This window comes from Schistosoma haematobium, chromosome 6, assembly GCF_000699445.3.
Source record: "Schistosoma haematobium chromosome 6, whole genome shotgun sequence".
NCBI lineage: Eukaryota > Metazoa > Platyhelminthes > Trematoda > Strigeidida > Schistosomatidae > Schistosoma > Schistosoma haematobium.
Genome location: NC_067201.1, coordinates 24141064 through 24160965, shown reverse-complemented (window position 1 = coordinate 24160965; position 19902 = coordinate 24141064). Strand labels below are relative to the sequence as shown.

The 19902-nt window shown below is 35.5% G+C and overlaps 2 protein-coding genes across 2 annotated transcripts in view; one reads left to right on the top strand and one right to left on the bottom strand.

Annotated features, from left to right (window-relative positions):
* The window catches only part of HNF4G (Hepatocyte nuclear factor 4-gamma), a 41901-nt gene extending 36976 nt beyond the window's left edge, over positions 1–4925 (top strand). The window contains exons 10-11 of the mRNA XM_051217202.1: positions 488–1249; positions 4097–4925. Coding sequence (XP_051065851.1) covers positions 488–1249; positions 4097–4401 — 1067 coding nt within the window. The 3' untranslated portion in view covers positions 4402–4925. The remainder of the gene's footprint in view (positions 1–487; positions 1250–4096) is intronic.
* A 4971-nt stretch (positions 4926–9896) lies between these two features.
* TOM1L2 (TOM1-like protein 2) overlaps positions 9897–19902 on the bottom strand; it is a gene marked incomplete at its 5' end in the record, with an annotated part of 36979 nt that continues 26973 nt past the window's right edge. Inside the window, 4 exons of the mRNA XM_051217201.1 lie at positions 9897–10882; positions 14009–14044; positions 15818–16087; positions 17302–17743. Coding sequence (XP_051065850.1) covers positions 14015–14044; positions 15818–16087; positions 17302–17743 — 742 coding nt within the window. The 3' untranslated portion in view covers positions 9897–10882; positions 14009–14014. The remainder of the gene's footprint in view (positions 10883–14008; positions 14045–15817; positions 16088–17301; positions 17744–19902) is intronic.

The window sequence follows — 19902 nt, the reverse complement described above, 5'->3', positions numbered from 1 at the left end:
GAAGTAACAAGCATAATTAATATCTAATTTGTTAGGGTGATCCGGCAAATTTCTTGCAAAAGACATGCAAGGATGAGGAAACACTAAGAAGCGTTTCATCCAATCAACGTTTACTTGAAGTTTTAGCCAAAAATATCAAGGAAGCGAAACGTCAAATGCAGAGGCTCTGATTGTCTGGCTGCTACACTGCTACTATGTTTAGTAGCATTACAAAATCTTATAGCAACCCAAGGACATTTAAAATATTATAAAAACCCTGTATTCTCTGTATTAAAATAAACCTTGGAGTAAACTAGTTCTCGCATAGTTTGAGTCTTCTCTCTCATGTTCAGGTCGGTGTCTAGTTCTAGCTTGAGGGTTATAGAATAGCTTAGGAGACGAATATAGCGTTCAATCCTCAAGACTTATCATAATCGTAATCTCATCTACAGTATCTTTTATTTCCTAATCAAACTTTTTCTTTCCCTTATTGTTGTTAATAATATAGATACAATAAATGAATCAAATGGTAATATTGAATCCAATCAAGTAAAATCATCTATGAAACATTCATTCAATAAATATATAGTTCATGAAGAGAATAATAAATCACCAACAATCTATTCAATGCCTAAATTATATTCAACACATAATGATGATATTTATACTTCACAAATTACTGAAACATCTACATCTTTCACCTCCTCCTTTTCCTCCTCCTCCTCTTCCGCTTCTTCCATTTCTTCATCTGGATCTTCATTATCATTATCAACTGTATCATCAATGACACATATTAATAATATACCAATCATACATGAAATAGATGATACAATAAATGAACAATTAACTAATATCAATCATTATTTACCTATCAACTCATCTACAATAACAACACAATTACATAAAATGTATCCTACAACCATAGATACAACTATATCTATGATAAAACAAACAAATATTGAAGCGAATTCATTCAATTATCCTATAATACAATCTGAATTAGAATCTATTCCATCAATTCATGTATCTAATGTATTAGATTATTATTATGATAATAACAATATTATTCATAATAATAATCATAATGATAATTGTATTACAGAGAAACAATCGAATATTGATACATTAACACAATATTATCAGGCGGTTCAACCAATTATGAGTACAGTAAAAAAATTTAGCGCCAATTTCGATATCAGTAGCCATAGCAACAATAATAATCATAATGTTAATAATAATGATGTAAATCAATCACTTATCACAATGCATTGTAAGTTATATTTACTTTTATTTTACTGAATGGATTCTTTTTTTCTATTACCGAATTTGTTTTAATTATATTATTCAATGTTTCAATGTTTATATCAATACTTGACATCAACTTCATTCACTATGAGAAATCATTTGATAACGTGAACAAGCCAATACTATGGAGGTTTCTTCAATACTATAGCGTAACTGAGAAGATAGTCAATATCATACGGAATTCCTATGATGGGTTAAACTGAAAAATCGTTTATGGAGGACGATTGACAGACTCATTCGAAGGAAAGACCGATGTCACACAAGGTTGCTTACCCTCACCGTTTTTCTTTCTCCTGGTGATCGACTATATTATGAAGACATCAACATCTGAGGGGAAGCATGGGATACAGCGGACAGCTAGGATGTAGCTGGACTATCTACACTTCACAGATGATCTGGCTCTTCTATCGTACACACAACTACAAATGCAGGAGAAGACGACCAGTGTAGCAGCAGCCTCACCAACAGTACGTCTCAACATACACAAAAGGAAAAACCAAAACTCTCCGACACATTAAACATGCAACAATCGAATCACACTTGATGGATAGGCTTTGGTGGATGTAAAGACCTTCACATATCTGGACATCATCATTGATGAACACGGTGGATCTGTTGCAGATGTGAAGATGGGGATCGGCAAAGCAAGATCAACATATATACAAATGAAGAACATATCGAACTCAAAACAACTATCTGTCAACCAACACCAAAATCAGAATTTTCAATACAAATGTCAAGACAGTTCTACTGTGTGTGTGTGGGGGGGAAACTTCGAGAACTACGAAAGCTACCATCCAGAAAATAAGTGTTTATTAACATCTGTCTACTCAAGATACTTCGGATGCGTTGGTCAGGCACTATGAGCAACAAACTATTGTGGGAGAGAACAAACCAGATTGCAGTGGGGGAAGAAATCAGGATGAAACGCTGGAATTGGATGGGACACACATTGAGGAAACCACTCAACTGCGCCATTAACGCAAGCCCTCACTTGGAATCCTGAAGGCCAAATGAGAATAGGAAGACCAAAGAACACATTACCCCGAGAAATGGAGACAGACATGAGAAGAATGAACAACAATTGTATAGAACTAGAAAGGAAGGCCCATGACAGAGCGGGTTGGAGAATGCTGGCTGGTGGTCTATCGTCCATTGGGAGTAACAGGCGTAAGTAAGTAAGTTTCAATGTTTATATCACAGTTGGATGGAATTTAAAAACGATTCATTACTTTGTTTTATAAGTAGGTCTCAGTATATCAATCAAGTTGATTGAATTAAAGGAAACCTATTTTGAGAGTCATTTAAATATTAGTATAGGTTAAATGTTCGTATGCGAGGCCGAAAGTCTTCCGTTCAAGTCTCATGTATGGGATGGTCGATGAGCATTGATGAGGAGTCTCATACTAGGACAACATAGTCGTCCAATGATCCCAGGTTTTCAATGGCCGTCTAACATTGATCCATTATTCATGATACTAATCTAAACTCAATAATTTTAGTGTAAAACGTGTATGGAGTATCATCGATGAACAATTAGGATCAAATCCACTTGAGCGGTCCATGCTCCCCTTCAAGGAGTAACAGGTGTAAATACGTAAGTAAGTAAAACGTGTATATAAAGTCTACAAATCGTGATCAGTGTCAGACAAGTTGATGACAAGTACACTGACAACATATTTATGTTTTGTAAATGAAGTGAATTAAATTGCCTTTAAGGTTGATGTGATCTCCACAAAAGTTGTATCATTCAGTAAATTAGTATTGACATGATCAAATTTGAACTGTAAGTTGAAACAGTAGAATTCAGGTTACCAAGACAACTGAATTCCAACGGTCCATAAACGAAATTTGCAACGATCTACAAGATTTAATTCCATCCTATATGCTTTATATTCTTTTGTTCATTTAGCTATGACTGTAGGAAGACCGAGAATTGGCCAGATATATAATTGTCCTCTTGATTCAGTTATTAATATATAGACAGAGATCTTGAGCAGGTGAATAATCGACACCAGCCAATAGTGTATCTCATTTATAATTGCTCCCTTACTGTTTGAACTGAAGATGATAAGTAAACACAGATATACATCATGTTTAGGCCATGGAGTTAAAAAAATCAGTGTTGAAATTTGGGTTCATATTCTGTTAAATACCGCGAGACCTGAAAGCCATTCATTAACTCCTGATGAGTTGTTATGCATGGACACTGTTGTTAGGCTTTATACTAGAATAAAATAATTATTCAATGCTTTGTTATCTTCCATAGTATCCCAAATGTAACCAAACATAAATCGGTCCATAATCTCAATCACAAACATAATAATCTCCACAACCCCTATACTGATAATTAACCTGTGCTCACTAGTGACTAGCATCGTGAGGGAATTCTCGGAGTTCTAGTGAGAAGCCGTGACCACTGAAGCTAATCCGTGTCGGGTAGGGACAAGCATCTACCTCAGTACAATGGGAGATGATCGTACGATTTTGTGGATTGGTTGATGTTAGACACTAACACCACTGAATGAAGGTTCAGTGGTCCAGTAGGTTAAGCGTTCGAGAGCGAGACTGAGGGTACTGGGTTTGAATCTCGCGGGCCGAATCGTGGATGCGCACTGCTGAGGACTTCGACATTAGGACGAGGCGGCCTTTTAGTAATTCCAGGTTTCCAGCGGTGGTCTAACATCAATCGGTTCATGATCTCAATCAAAAACTTAATAATCTCTACAACCCCTATACTGATAGTAACATACTACAATTGATCATAAATATTTTATCAAATAACTTTAGCCTACTTAAATTCTTTATTCAGTAGGTGAAGAAACTTTTGAAAATATTTCAAATTCAGATTATTCAATCAATTCAAATATAATTCATTGTTTACCAAATTTAGAACCTGGTATGTATTATTCAGATGATCAATTCTATACAACTTATTCACATCATTTAAATATGATCAAAGCAAAATATAATCAGAATACTACTATCAATACTACTACTACTACTACTCATGATAATAATAATAATAATAGTTCACCAATTTACACTAGTTACGATGGAAAACATTTGACACCAATCGATCATTCTAATACATCCTATTCCACAAATCACTTCTGATATGTTCAATGGTGAATAATCTTGAATCAGGTTATACATATCTATATATATTTCATTTCTGTAATACAGTTTACATGTACAGTTTACATGGTATTCATTGTAATCCTATAACAATTACATCTATACAAGATTGTGTTTTCTTTTCTCAGTTATATTTTTCTCTATTTTTCTTTTCTTTTTTCTTTTTTCTTCATTATCAATATTATTACTTCTTTTTATTTTATTCTTTTAACATTATGTCGTTTATATATTTAACCTAAAATTATTCTAATTTATATTGCCAATTACTTTTAATATAAAATAATAAATGAACATTGAATATAAATTTACTACATTGTTATGAATGATCAGTCAAATACAACCAAGAATCAGGCACCTATATGCATCAGTTCAAGTTGTTATACCTCATTAGTATAACAAGATGAATTCATAGAAGTAGTTCATTTAATGGTGGCAATATATAAAAGAAAGAATCCATATAAGGATATAGTACAGGAAGAAAGAATTCGGTTGTAGAAAGAAAGATATGCAGCGATTTTAATTGCATAGTTTAGGGGCAGATAAAGAGTGTAAACACCTACGCCATTGTGATCGATTCTGAGCCATGATCACCATTTTCATGTCTGTCTCCATTTCTCGGGGTAATGTGTTCTTTGGTCTTCCTATTCTCATTTGGCCTTCAGGATTCCAAGTGAGGGCTTGCGTTAATGGCGCAGTTGGGTGCTTTCCTCAATGTGTGTCCCATCCAATTCCAGCGTTTCATCCTGATTTCTTCCCCCACTGCAATCTGGTTTGTTCTCTCCCACAATAGTTTGTTGCTCATAGTGCCTGACCAACGCATCCGAAGTATCTTGAGTAGACAGATGTTAATAAACACTTATTTTCTGGATGGTAGCTTTCGTAGTTCTCGAAGTTTCCCCCCCACACACACACAGTAGAACTGTCTTGACATTTGTATTGAAAATTCTGATTTTGGTGTTGGTTGACAGATAGTTGTTTTGAGTTCGATATGTTCTTCATTTGTATATATGTTGATCTTGCTTTGCCGATCCCCATCTTCACATCTGCAACAGATCCACCGTGTTCATCAATGATGATGTCCAGATATGTGAAGGTCTTTACATCCACCAAAGCCTATCCATCAAGTGTGATTCGATTGTTGCATGTTTAATGTGTCGGAGAGTTTTGGTTTTTCCTTTTGTGTATGTTGAGACGTACTGTTGGTGAGGCTGCTGCTACACTGGTCGTCTTCTCTTGCGTTTGTTGTTCTGTGTGCAATAGAAAACCTTTAGACTGGTTAAAAATTAATTGCATTTATAATTTTAATTAATCTACAATATTGCTCTACTGTGGTTGGTGGTTAACTACCTCACATCCCATATTGCAGAATTCTACCGACCACAAGCTTTCCACAGGAACTCTGGGAATTACCACTCTCTAGCGAGTACATCACTACCGTGATTACTAATGAGGGTTTTAGAAGATTGTTACGTTGCATATTTTACATCAAACTGATGATAATCAGTCATTTCGTATTTTCACATGGTTAGCAGTACGATAGAAAATCCTTAGTTTATTCTGTTTTATAATTTATTAATACATCAGTAATTATCAACAGAGATGGTTGACGGCTGGCAGTGGAATCCAGGACGCGAGTCTCGCCCAATTTGGGACTCGTCAGATAGTCGCATCTGCATCCCAGAGTCAGTATCCACCTTGGGATACAGTCACATCCAGCTTATGTGTCTAAATAGTTGGTATTTCAGACTTAGGTGATTGTGTAATGTTCAATAAAATAACAGATTCAGCATTTTGGAGACAGATACTTCCATGAATGGATTAAACAGTATTCCGACAATTGAGTTTCTTTTCAGTCATCACAACAAACAGCTCCGATGCTAGACTTAATAAAAGTGAGAAGAAAAGACAAGGAATAATATACACCAAAAGTCGAATCGTAAATACATTCCAAAGTTAGACAACCAGTGAAAACTCGGAAGCACTGGATGGGTGTTCTCTCTTAATATGAGACTCCACAGAAGTGAGCATACACAACCTAGCAAGTCGAAATCGTACCCGCAACCTTCTGCCTGGCACGCGAATGCTTAATTTCTAGACCACTGGAGTCTAACTTCACACAGTTTTCCAATGCATCCAGATTCACAATGGTAGTCTAGCAACGACCAATTTGTGATTGATAATAATAACAATCTGGGATAAAAGTTCCGAAGGTCCCAATATTCATCCACGACGATAACAATATTAGAGGAAGAGTATCAGCAAACAGAAAAAACGCAAAATCAGTAGGTCGAATGGCTTATTCGTGACAATAACATATTCATATCAATGATACGGTTATGAGATATCTGTCAGATTTTCCTCTCATTTTTATTAACCGATGAATAGTTTTCATAAGACACTTGTCTATAATAAATTAATGTTAGTTGTGATATTATTGAAAATCAAGGATCATTGGATAGTTATTTCGTCTAAGCATGGTACTTTCAATCAAACGGAACTAAAGATAGTTCTAGGATTAAGGGTATGATGAAAATACTATCCAGTTGATCATTACAAATCCAGACATTATACTTCAATCAATTATACATATAGAGTAATGATCAAATAATGGTATTGTTAGTAATTGTGTCACTCCGGATTACTGAATTTCACCAATGGCAACCTTATAATAGAACTAGAGAACCAAACTCGAAGTCATTTACTAATGAACAAACGTTTATGTAAATGGATTGTAGCTAACAACTTTCGTCCAACTTGAGACTTGTCACCTGGATGTAATTACATTCCAGTGTTGATGTTCATAATTCGGAATTCAAGTCCAATACCTTATGGTTCAAACGCCATAGCATGCTTTATGATATTCATATCATTATTAGCAACCGTTCAAATCAGCCAATCGTTAATAAAAATGACTGGATTTGGATCAGTATTGTTGGCATATGTACGTGTTGTGCGAATTGTATGTATTAAACTATTTCAAAAACCTTTTAGCTATTCAAATCGAAATATACTGAATATTTGTGAAATAAGGTTTTTTATATACGTTCAGTAGTTAGAAGTAAGCAGTTGGCAACAAATTCTACTCAAGTTGAGTTTCGTGCTAGTTGGTATTCGTCAACAACGCATCCCAGGAATTTTGGTGAAAATGACGGACCTCATAAAAATTGAACTTCAATAGATCTAGCTATACAATTAATTCGTCCATGGAATTGTGTTCCTAGAGGATTACGATATTTGCAGATGACTGATCATTGATAAGTGACCAAAGTCATTTTTAGTGTGGACTGAATTCTACCGAACAAGTAGCAGTGTAAACACTAATTTAAATCACTTAAAATTGTAAGAAAAATCAGTCTACTCCAAATTGCAGGTACACCTTTCTGACAAGTGCCAATTAACACAAAACTCAGGTTGAGCAGAATTTCCCGTTAACTACTTCCAGACAACTAGCATTTCAATATAGTGGATGTGAGATAAAGTTAATTGGACAGTAACAGTATACTATGGTGTTGTCCTTGACTAGGTGTTTCAGGAATAGGATAGTGTCTCATGGAGTTTCGCACAAAATTAATAGAGGAATATGAGTTGGCCTGTACGTTATCATGAAGCAAAATAAAAATGTCAGTATTTGGTTTTTAAAATCATTAAAGCTGAGAAAGATGTCTACTATGCAACCAACCTGAGAATATAATACAGCAGTTAATCTAAATTACCTACTCCTAATGCAAGTTATGTATTAGCACACTTAATATGATCCAATGCATAGTCAAGAGTGTTAATGTAATCAGATAGTACTGTATGACTCTAACTACTGACTCTGAATCTAAATCCTAAGTTTGTAAATTCTGTAAACAAAAGGATGACAAGCATCATCACAGATATTCGTTCATAATTCGTCGGTCGAACTCATAACTTCGAAGCTTAACTTTTATTACCTAACCGGAACATTTCTTTGTCAGCCATGTCAACTCATAATACATAAACACCTTTTTTCCTTTACTAAAATGAATAGTTTAACATGTAATACTTATTGGATGCGCACTGCTGAGGAGTCCCACAATAGGAAGAAACGACCGTCCAGTGCTTCCAAGTTTTCAATTGTGATGGTCTAACATCAACCGGTTCATGATCTCAATCAAAAACTTAATAATCTCCACAACCCCTATACATGTAATAGTTAGTTGATCATTATGAAAATCATTAGTCCATTGTAACTTTATTACTTTATACATTTCATTCTTTTATAATTAAACAATGTTTCTTGATTAGCTGATGAATCCCCTCCGTTTCTCAGCCCCCTCTCTAAAGTTGTCAAGATAGTATACTTTCATTGTTCGAATACTAGTAACAACATTACGACTTGTTTGTTAATATTCGGTCATTATTAACATATGAAGCGAATATGACATTGACCAATCAATATACATTCAATCTGTATACTTGTTTGTTTTTTTAAGAAAAAAATATATTCGGAAAATAATTTAATTAAGTAGTATATTTAGTGGTTCGAATTATTTTTTCTGGTTAGTGTTTTTTAGCGAGTTAGTTTTCTACGGGTTGGGATTGTTAACCCCATGACCAACCCTCCTCCTTTACTCGGGCTTGGAACCGGTAATAAATCTAGAAGACCTACAGGCGGAGCAAGATCTTTAAATGCAATACAGAGAATATCAACCCATTAACACTTGATGGCGAAACTCTGGAAGATTTCAAATCATCCACGTACTTGGAAATCATCATTGATGAAAAAGTAGGATCAGATGCAGAAATAAAGGCGAGGATTGACAAATAAAGAGCCGCATTCCTACAATTGAAGAACATATGGGACTCAAAACAACTGTCAACCAACATCAAAGTAAGAATTGTCAATACGAACGTCAAGTCAGTTCCACTGAACGGGGCTGAAACTTGGAGAACGACTAAAATCATCATCAAAAAGGTACAACTATTTATAAATAGTTGTCTACGCAAGATACTCAACATCGATTGGCTGGATACCATCAACAATACCATTCTGTGGGACACAACAAACCAGATTCCAGCTGAAGAGGAAATTAGGAAAAGACGTTAAAAGTGGATAGGACATACATTACTGCATCACGAGGCAAGCCTTAACTTGGAATCCTGAAAGGAAATGGAAAAGAGGAAGACCGAAAAACACACCAAGTCGAGAAATGGAAGCAGATATGAAAAGGATGAATAACATCTGGAAAGAACTAGAAAGGATTGCCCAGGACAGATTTGGTTGTCGAGTGCCAGTGGGCGGCTCATGCTCTTCCACGAGGAGTAACAGGCGTAAGTAAGTGAGTAAGTAAGTAAATATATTTATTCATCTCTTTATCTATCCCATCTGTCTATCTATGTTAAACCTCAATCAATTCAAAAGGTAATATTAAATAACTTGATAACAGATCATTCATGTTACATAAAGATATATATATATATAGTTATTATATATATAGATAGATTAGATTCATGTCGATAAAATCAAAACAAGATCATAAAAAATAACATATTCAATGGTCAATTTGAATAATATGAGATCGAGATCAAGAACAAAGTATGAACCGATCATTCATTTATACACATTAATAAACGAATGAAACTGAAAACACATACAATGAAGAAGAAAAAAGGAAGAGAAACAAACAAACAAACAAACAAACACAGAAAACCATATAACTAATGAGTGATTTACCAGATTTCTTTTATTCACTAAAATGAAGAATAAATATATATATTTATATATGATAATTAATAATATACAGAGACAATTTAGTTTAATGGAATCACCTTGACAATAATTTACTCACTTAATAAATTACAATTTGATAAACGGAAAAAAAGGAAAAAGAGAAAGAAAAAAGAACTGCCCAACGATAAACACTTACTCACTCACACACGCACATGCAAACACAAACATACGCACTCATACACAGAAGAAACATACACACTTAGAGACATAGAAAAGGGGAAAATGTAGCTCAAAACTCTCCAATATATATATATATATATATATATATATATATATATATATATATATATATAATCATTTTAATCTATGAAATAAAAATTAAAAAAGAGAAGAAATAGTCTTGTAAAAATGCAACAAAAATGAAGTCATGAATGATGAAATACATCAAAAGGAAGTAAACAATGTGATTTCATTGTTTTCTCTTTTAGAAAAACAAAATAGATTATTATTGAAAAACATTAAGATATACATATATGTATATTACGCAATAATAATAATAATAATGGTAATAATAATAATCATAATAATCAGTATTCATCAGTTCTAATGTAAAGTAGGAAATAATAGAATAGTGAACGTGTATATATATGAAACAGGAGATTTATTCAATGAATTATTCTCTATGAAATATATTACTTTTATTTTCTTCTTTTTCTGCTTCTTCTTCTTCTTCTTTACTCTATTGGGTTACATGCTTTCAACAATCTATAATATTGTAAATGATTACGTAATTTCAATGAACATAGCAAAACTGTAAGTGTTCATTGACATAATAAGACTTCATTGAATATTGAAATTGAATTATAATTCTGTATAGAATTATTTCATTTAAACAAAGTAATCAAAAAATAATGTCAAATGATTATTTATATAAATCGCCCCCAAATGCCCTGGTACGGCTGAGAGTGGGGAGAGTCCGCTCTACCTCTCCAAATGCTCTCACATGGCCACACGTATGTAATCTCTACCAGGGAAGTCCTACTCACTGCCTTCTCGCATCAAGGGTGTTGTTTACGAAAATGAGAGGACGAAAAGAGAATGTCCGGTGCTTTAACCAGATTCCAAACCAATGGTGTACATGGGCTCCAGTATCCTGTGGGAACAAATGGCGCATGAACCAATTGTTGGTCACCAGATACCATGTGACTGCATCTCCTTACGATGCTCCACTGGCTTGTGGATCAGATCTTCAGGTCAAAGGCTCGGGGTGTGGCCCCCTAAGAAAACCACATGCTTCGGTTTGGGCACCCGAGCAGTATCACAGCCTTCACACATATCAAATGAGATTTGTGTGGCGCATATGTATTTGGTGCCCCTTTGTACCAATATTCATGTGTTCAAATAAATAGATAAATAATTTATATAAATCAATCGTCCCAATTTGGGACTCGCCAGCTGAATACACCCGCATTCTAGACTTGATGTTCATTCTGAAACTCGAACTCAGTACCGTTCGTTACAAATGCCATCGCGTCATTTACTTAGCTACTGAGTCCTGATAGCCCCCTGATTTTGCAATAGGGTGACGTTTAAATTCACATGATATTGTTTACTTGAATCTTCCCAATGTTATTTAGGACTTCAACTGATCAGTCTCCTATTGACATATGTGCATTCTGTACGGAATGCCTCGACATTGCCTTAATTCACAAGTGTTATAAGCAAAGATGGATAGTGGATAGCAGTGGAATCCAGGACATGCGTTTCATCCCATTTGGGACTCGTCAGTTGTATGTATTTGCATCTCAGAGTTGATGTTCACACTACGACTCGAACCTACGTACTGTTCACTTCAAACGCCATTACGTTATCCACTTATCTACTGAGACTTGATAGCCACTTGCTTGTGCAATGTGGTGAAGTTTAAATTCACTTGATATTGTTTACTTAAATCATCCGATTGATGTTTAAGGACTACAATTGACCAGTCTCTTGTTGGTATGTGTGCATCCTGTGCGAACTGTCTCGATATTGCTTTAATTCACAAACATAATGAGCAAAAGATGGATAGTGGTTAGCAGTGGAACTGGGCTCGAGTCCTAGAATGAACATGAGCTCTGAGATGCAGGTACATCCAGCTGACGAATCTCAAATAGGACGAAACACGCGTCCTTGATTCCACTACTAACCACTATCCAACTTTGCTTATAATACAGTTGAGATTGTTTAATTAAAGTACACATGATTATTGTGGTGAATAGTTGAAGACATAGTATACTCAGTCAGTCATAACTTAGAATCTGTTAGGTATGGAAATCGATTCAGGTTGCCATACCCAATTATAAATACAGAGCGATGAAGTTGTCACACTAAATCCCAGTATAGTAGAGGTATTAACAATATCAGTGATAACAGTAAGGATTAGACATCGAAGATACGACTGGAAAAGAAAATATAATTTAGTAAATAAAAACAAAAAAGTGATGAGGAGTTTAGAAACACCATTGAAAAACTTGAACTATTGGTTACGATAAGCACGCGAACCCCAACCAGGTAGTGACTTCATGGACTGATGCCATGTTTTGGTTAAGCAGCCCCTAGATTTCTTTCAGCTTACTCCTACACCAGGAAACATCGCCCAACGAGGTAGGCGTTGAGTGGACATACGTAGCACATATCTTAGCCAACTCAGTTGAAGATTTACTACATCATCATTCGATTTCACATCCTTGCTCAGTACTTCATTCCTAACCCAAGCTCTGATTAATCCATAGTGCCAAAATATACCGGCAGTTCTTTGAAGACACCTATGATCGAATAAAAGTAGCCTACGAATATCCTCTATTCTTGATGGCCATTTTTAATATCCGTAAAGTAGGATGGAGCGAACTGCTGTGCAGTAGACTCGCCCTTTTGGTTAGAAGACGAATATCTCTCCTACGCTAGAATTGACGCAAGTCAGCAAAAGCCAATCGAGCCTTCGGAATCCATGCTGAGATTTCATCAGATACCAGGCCATCAGGATTACCAAGGTACGTGAAGAAGGCGGTGCGTTCAACTACTTAGTTTCGTATCATTATTTCAGGCAATGACGCAAAACAATTGTGAAGTAACATTTTACATTTGGAGGGAGAGAACAGCATCCTAAATATCCTTGCATAGTTGTTAAATGTCATCATAAGACTCTGTATTTTGTCAAAGTTTTCACTAAACAGAACTATATCATCTGACTATTCTAGATCAACAAGTAAATCTCCTGGTAGAGAATCAATCTCTGAAGTGTTTGACGATCAAAATGTTATCTACTTCTCCAGGTACCTGAAAACGAAAATGAATTAGAGATGGTCTTAGTGACCTGAGAGCGTGACCGCAGTGCTCAAGGGACAACTGCTTGTGATCGGTCACACACGACCTTTTTATGATTAATTTCCGTGTTAGCTCCCTACATGTTGAAACCTCACCGCCCGAGACGGATATCCGTGGGATAAGGGGAGGTGTTCGGTTTTAGGATCTACCTTTTCTAACCCAACCCCTTCTTGTGGGAAGGAAACATCGTTGTTATGTTGATTGTCTGAAGGAAACACCTTACTGCCATCATAACTCCGTACAGTAAGCAGTACAACTTCGTCTTCGGACCTTAGGTTTGTTGCTTTTAGTCTTACCGCTTTTCAACCGACCTGTCTGGTATGATAGAACCTTGAGGAACGATTGTTGCAGCCAGTAGAGTTCGACTGGTTCATCACAATAGGCAAGTCCAACCACCACGTCAAGCTAACAACAACGAACCGAAAAATGTTATCTCCAAAGTCATGTCTATGACACAATTAAATACCAATGTTTATGTGTTTAAATAAATAAATAAACCACGATAATGTTGATGCTTTTTCTTACCTGTGACTATAACAATTCATGAAAAGATTGATGAGACTGAAAAATTAAAAAAAAGAAGGTAAAAACAAAAACGGAAAAATAAACTTAACATCTACATAGTAAACAGTCAATAGAAAGAAAAAAAGAGAAAATTATAAAATATTCAATAATTTTCTCTAGTTTTAATGACGTTTTCCTACTTTATGTTGATTAATTTGAATTTTAACTAAAAGGCAATATACGTTCAAAAATTTCATTTATTCAGTCAGTTAGCAACAACATAGAAATTCGTACGTACGTACGTACAACAGTTCGAGTTGCCATACCACATTAGTACAGAGATGCAGTTGTCGACTAAAATTCCGTAGTGGTAGAGGTAGTAAGAGTAAGATTGGAAGAAGATTGGAATTTGGGAGAACACAAAGATTGGATGCACCTACGCCATTGCAAACGATTTTGAGTCATGTCACATTCAAGGTCTCTAACCATCGGTTGCTATCGTCTCGCGGATCCCAACCAGGTAGTCTACACCTATCAATTTCTGACAAAGACACACACATATCATCAACATAAAGTCTGGTACGGATGTGTGTTGTTTTAAGTTGTCGTAACTGATTAGCACGACGAGGTGGAAATGACAAGAGAGATCGAAATAATGTGGTAATAAAAGAAAGACTAAAATTTGGGAATCTGGTTTAAAAGGATAGAGTAGAAAGGTATGTATGAAAAAATATTGAAATTCAAGATCGAGAGGATGTTAAAAAGTGAATGCATCTGCGTCACTGGAAATGATTCTGAGCCTTGTCACATAAAGTTATCAAACACTGATCGTGGTTATCACACGAACAAAAATCAGGTGATCAGTAGCTTTCTTCCAACTTCTGTGAATTATCACCTTTTCTAAGTACTTATTGCCTAACCTTAACATTGATGATATAGTCATCCCACTATATATCGAATATTTGAGTTTAAGTAGTGTGTGAAGGCCACAAAGATCCACCTGGCTACATGAAGCCACTGCCAGGAAAATCCTACTCACTGATTTCTCGCCTCTGGGGTATTTTTAAAAAATTGAGAGGAAGAAAAACGAATCTTCGGCACTTTAACCGGGTTGGTGGATATAGAGGATCCATCTAGAGGAGTCCAAAACCCTGATTCCAAACCAATGGTGTATATCGCGTCCAAGATTCTGAGGGAACAAATGGCGTATGAACTTATTGTTGGTCATCGGTTTCCATGGGACTGTATCTCCTAACGTTGCTCCACTGCCTTGTGAATGAGACCTATAGGTCAAAGGCTAGGGATGCGGCTCCCTGAAAAAGCCACTTGAACGTAAGCAAACAATATCGTAAGATTTCCTGATGAGATTTTAAATGGAGATCAGTTTAATTAACTAACTAATATCAGTTGGGGTACTAATGGAAAACAAGGAGCAATAAACAATAATTGAACTTTTCGGTTAAATGGATACATGATTTCATTAGGAAATCGAGCCCACAATCTTCAGATCTTACAAACCGTTAGACAACTAGTGTCACATTTTCAAATCTAATCAATTTGAGATATAGTTCGACGATTATCAGAATCCCCTAGTGACGACTGCTTCATCGCTGATATGTCTGAACTCTATCGGGCAAGATTTCCTATCATAACTTAGAGAGTTAGTTTTGAAGTAAGTCAATAATGAGCACCATAATTATAATCTCATACTAGGAGTAAAAAATACTTGTCCAATCTTCTAAGGTTTTCAATTGTACTTCAACAGAAGTCAATCTTCGAAGCAGACCGCTTATAAATGGAATTATAGCTTTGGAAGGAGTTTACACTTACATGAACGGATTTATTTGATGGATTCTGTGTTGCATATAAAGAAACACCAGCAGTAGTGGTAGTAGTAGTAGTGTTTGTAATAGCACTTAAATGATTTGTTCGTACACATGAATGTGAACGACTGTTTGTAGTCAATGACTGTTGTTGGTGTTGAAAAGGACGATGACTGTGTTGTGATTGTTGCTGTGAGTTTACAGGTATCAATTGTCGACTAGATAACCATTTAGCAATTTCATCAGTTTCATCAGAATCATGAGATCTAGTTGTAGACTAGAGAAAAGGATAAAATGAAAAATAGATATATTTTACATCATGTTGATGTATAAAATGTATGATTTATATCCTATCGTTTTTCATTTAAAATTTTTAATGAACGATATTTATACCTGGGACTATCAAAGTACCGCTCGCTTCAAACGCCACCGCGTTATTCACTTACCTACTGAGTCCTGATAGACACCTGCTTGTGCAATGGGGTGATGTTTTAAATACATTTGTTATTATTTGCTTGTATCTTCCCATTGTTGTTTAGGACTGTAATTGATCAGTCTATTATTGGTATATGTGCATCCTGTGCGTATTGCCTCGATATTGCCTTAATTCACAAGCTTTATAAGCAAAGATGAACAGTGGTTAGCAGTGAAATCCAGGAGGCGCATTTCGTCCTATTTGAGACCCCATTGCACAAGTAGTTGGCCACTAGGACTCAGTACCTGATTGGACAACGCGATGGCGTTTGAATTGAACAGTACTGGGTTCGAGTACCGGAATGAACATCAACTCTGCAATGCAGGTACATCCAACTGACGAGTTTTAAATAGGAAGTAATGCGCGTTCTAGATTCCACCGTTGGCCACTATCCATCTTTGGAAGGTATAAAAGTTTACACTCGATCATTGACACAATTTGAAATATTGTGACGAAGAATTTCACTGTTAAGGCGAACACTAATGTCGTTGAAATAAAAATAACTGTCATTTCACAACATTCCAGAAGTCTAAGGCCTTCCGAAATATCCTCAATTTTCTGTTCATAAACCAACCTTGGAATAAACCGTTCTTTCCACCTTTCACGCCTTTTCTCTTGTGTTCAAGTTGTCGTGTACGATGAGTTAGCCTGGGGTTATAGAATAACTTAGGAAACCAGTTCAAGCGTTCAGTTAGAAGGTTTGTCATTTTATTTTTAATTAGATAAACGATTGGATACCTGCTCAATAGTCTAAAATCTAAACACTCATCATATGATCTTAAGATGATGGGTCCAATCCCTATTAGGGTAGTGGATGTGCACTGAAGAGTTCTCTAATATGACGAAACACCTGTTCAATGCTTCTTTAGTTACCAATAGTTGCTCAAATAAAATCAGTTTTTGACTTAAACTATCAAAAACAAAAAAAAACATTTCTTTAATCAAATACTTTTTAAATGTAACAATTCTATCTAAACAATAAGGTTAGTTGAGAATGTAAAGTAGAGGTTACTTACACCACCATGGGGACCTTCACTTATATCCAACAAGCTTTCATCGTCATCTTCATCCTCGTTATTATTATGGTGATTGCTGGTGGTTGAAACAGCAGTACTACTACCGTTACCTGAATCTGCATGATTATAGTGTAAACTATTCATTCGACTACTAACAACTCCATTCACTGTAGACTCATTTAGAGTTGTACGACGTAGAGATGATGGTCCAGCTGTAATTGCTAATTGTTGGTGGTGGTGGTGGTGTTGCTGCTGCGGATAATGATGATGATGATTTGATCGATGACGGCTTGAATCAATATGGTCACTTGATGAAGCAGTTAAACATAGTTGTGGTCTAGAATTCGTTAAACATAATGCAGAATCCATTTGTTGATTGTTAGAATTATTATTATCGGAATTCTGTATTGCACGTTGATAATATCGTTCAAAACGATCGTAACTGTAAATGGTTAGAAATGATCAGATAAAGAAACAGATATTAAGTTACTGGTTAAGATTTTGCCTACTCTTAATCATTCAAACAATGTCAAATGAAGAATTAGAGGAAATAACTAAGCGATGAGTGTGATGGAGTTTTGTTCACTGAGGTGGATGGTTTGTTCGTGGAGCTATCATCGTTCTTCTGAATGACATTATCGGCACAAAAATCAGGTAGAAGTGAAGTGTCCGAATTTGGTTGTATCTGCCATTGCTTTGATTTTTGCTGCTACGTTTGTGCAACGGGAGATACAATCAAAACAAGGAAGTAAACAATGACAGGTTTAAGGTCAACAAGGACCAATCAACATTGAGGTGTACGGGATGAGCTGTGAACCACGTGTTTAGAAATTCGAACATTTCACTTCTACCTGAAGTTTGTGCTGATGATGTCGTTCAGAAGAACGATGAACGCTCCACGACCAAACCTTCTAGTTCAAAGAACAAAACTCTATCAAAATCATCCACCTGAGCTACAAATCTCCACCACCTCAAAACGATGAGTGTATTTGTACATCATATTATAATCAATTTGAATCACATCCTCAAAGATCACTAATTCAATGATTATCAAATGGTTTACTAATTAAGAGGACATTTTATTTATTACCGATCGATAGTCATTAACTTTATAGACTGATATTTAGTCATTTCATTTAGTCATCCCACTAAATTACTACTGTGCTAGTCATGATTTCATATATGTATAATCCATGACTGGGAATATATAACACGTGAATACTCTGAATAGATAAGTTTTTTATTAGTTAGATGATATGGATATACACGAGCATATCTATGACAAGAATAAACATAGAGAGCAAGCAACCATAATAAATACTACTTAAAATAAGCCATAACTAGAAACTAAAAGTAATAATCTCAAGAAAACACATCAGCATGGAGATTGTAGTGTCTTTACAGTTGAATTCACGAGTCGATTTAAGCTAAACAACCAGTGAAAATCTGGAAGCACACGACGGTTATTTCGTCGTAGTATAGGACCCCCAACAGTGCGCACGCGAGACTCGAACCCAGGACCTACGGCCTCGCGTGAATTAGTCTACACAATCCCAAGTCCATACAACTAAACCAATCTCAGACTAAAAACTATGTATCAATACAAGACATATTACTTTTGATACCACCAAACAATGACAACAACTCAACGAACAAATTAATTAGGAACTCAACAACAAGACATTAAGTTGTTTCGTTAAAACATATCTCTCATTCAATAATCAACAAGTTCGCTATGCTCATATTAAAAAGAAATTGTTCAATAGTATGTGTCCAACATTCAATATATGATTATTCGCTAGGCAATTTCTAAGAAATCAACACATTCGCTGTTCAGTGATGATGATGTCTATGTATAACTTGGTCAAAATTATTTTCTTTTGTAATTTTTCTCCTAAATGGTTTTTAATACAACTATTACAATTGCTATAATATCTGCAAAACCCCTTCTAATACTAATCAACATATGCTCACTAGTGACTGGCTTCATGACATATTTCCTGGAGTTCTAGTCAGAAGCAATGAACAGTGGAGTTCAACCAGGTCTGTTGTGAGATAGTAACTCACTGAAGACAATGGTGGATTTGTCACTCAATTTCGTGGATTAGTTGAAGTTAGACCTTTAACACCGTTGGATGCCGACTCAGTGGTCTAGTGGTTAAGTGCTCGCGCGCGAAACCAGTAGGTCCTGGATTCAAATCTCGCAGGGGTCGAGGTCGTGGATGCGCACTGCTGAGGAATCCCACGATGGGCGAAACGGCCGTCCAGTACTTCCAGGTTTCCCATGGTGGTCTAGCTTCAACTGACTCAAAATCTTAACCATTTATATTGAAATTATCATAGTATCCACAATACTCTTTCTAATACTAATACATTTACCCTGGATAAAAAATGATAGAACTTCAAAATGAAAAATGATGATGATTTACAATAGGACAATAATAATTCATATTTATCTGTCTATGAATGTATTAGATACAAGTCACAGTAGTAAAAAACAAAACAAAACAAAAAAGCTTTCAATCGAAACCAAGGCATCTACAAAAAAAAACATTCAAAGCAGTCAATAGAATCAGAAAATACAATAAGAAACATAAAATG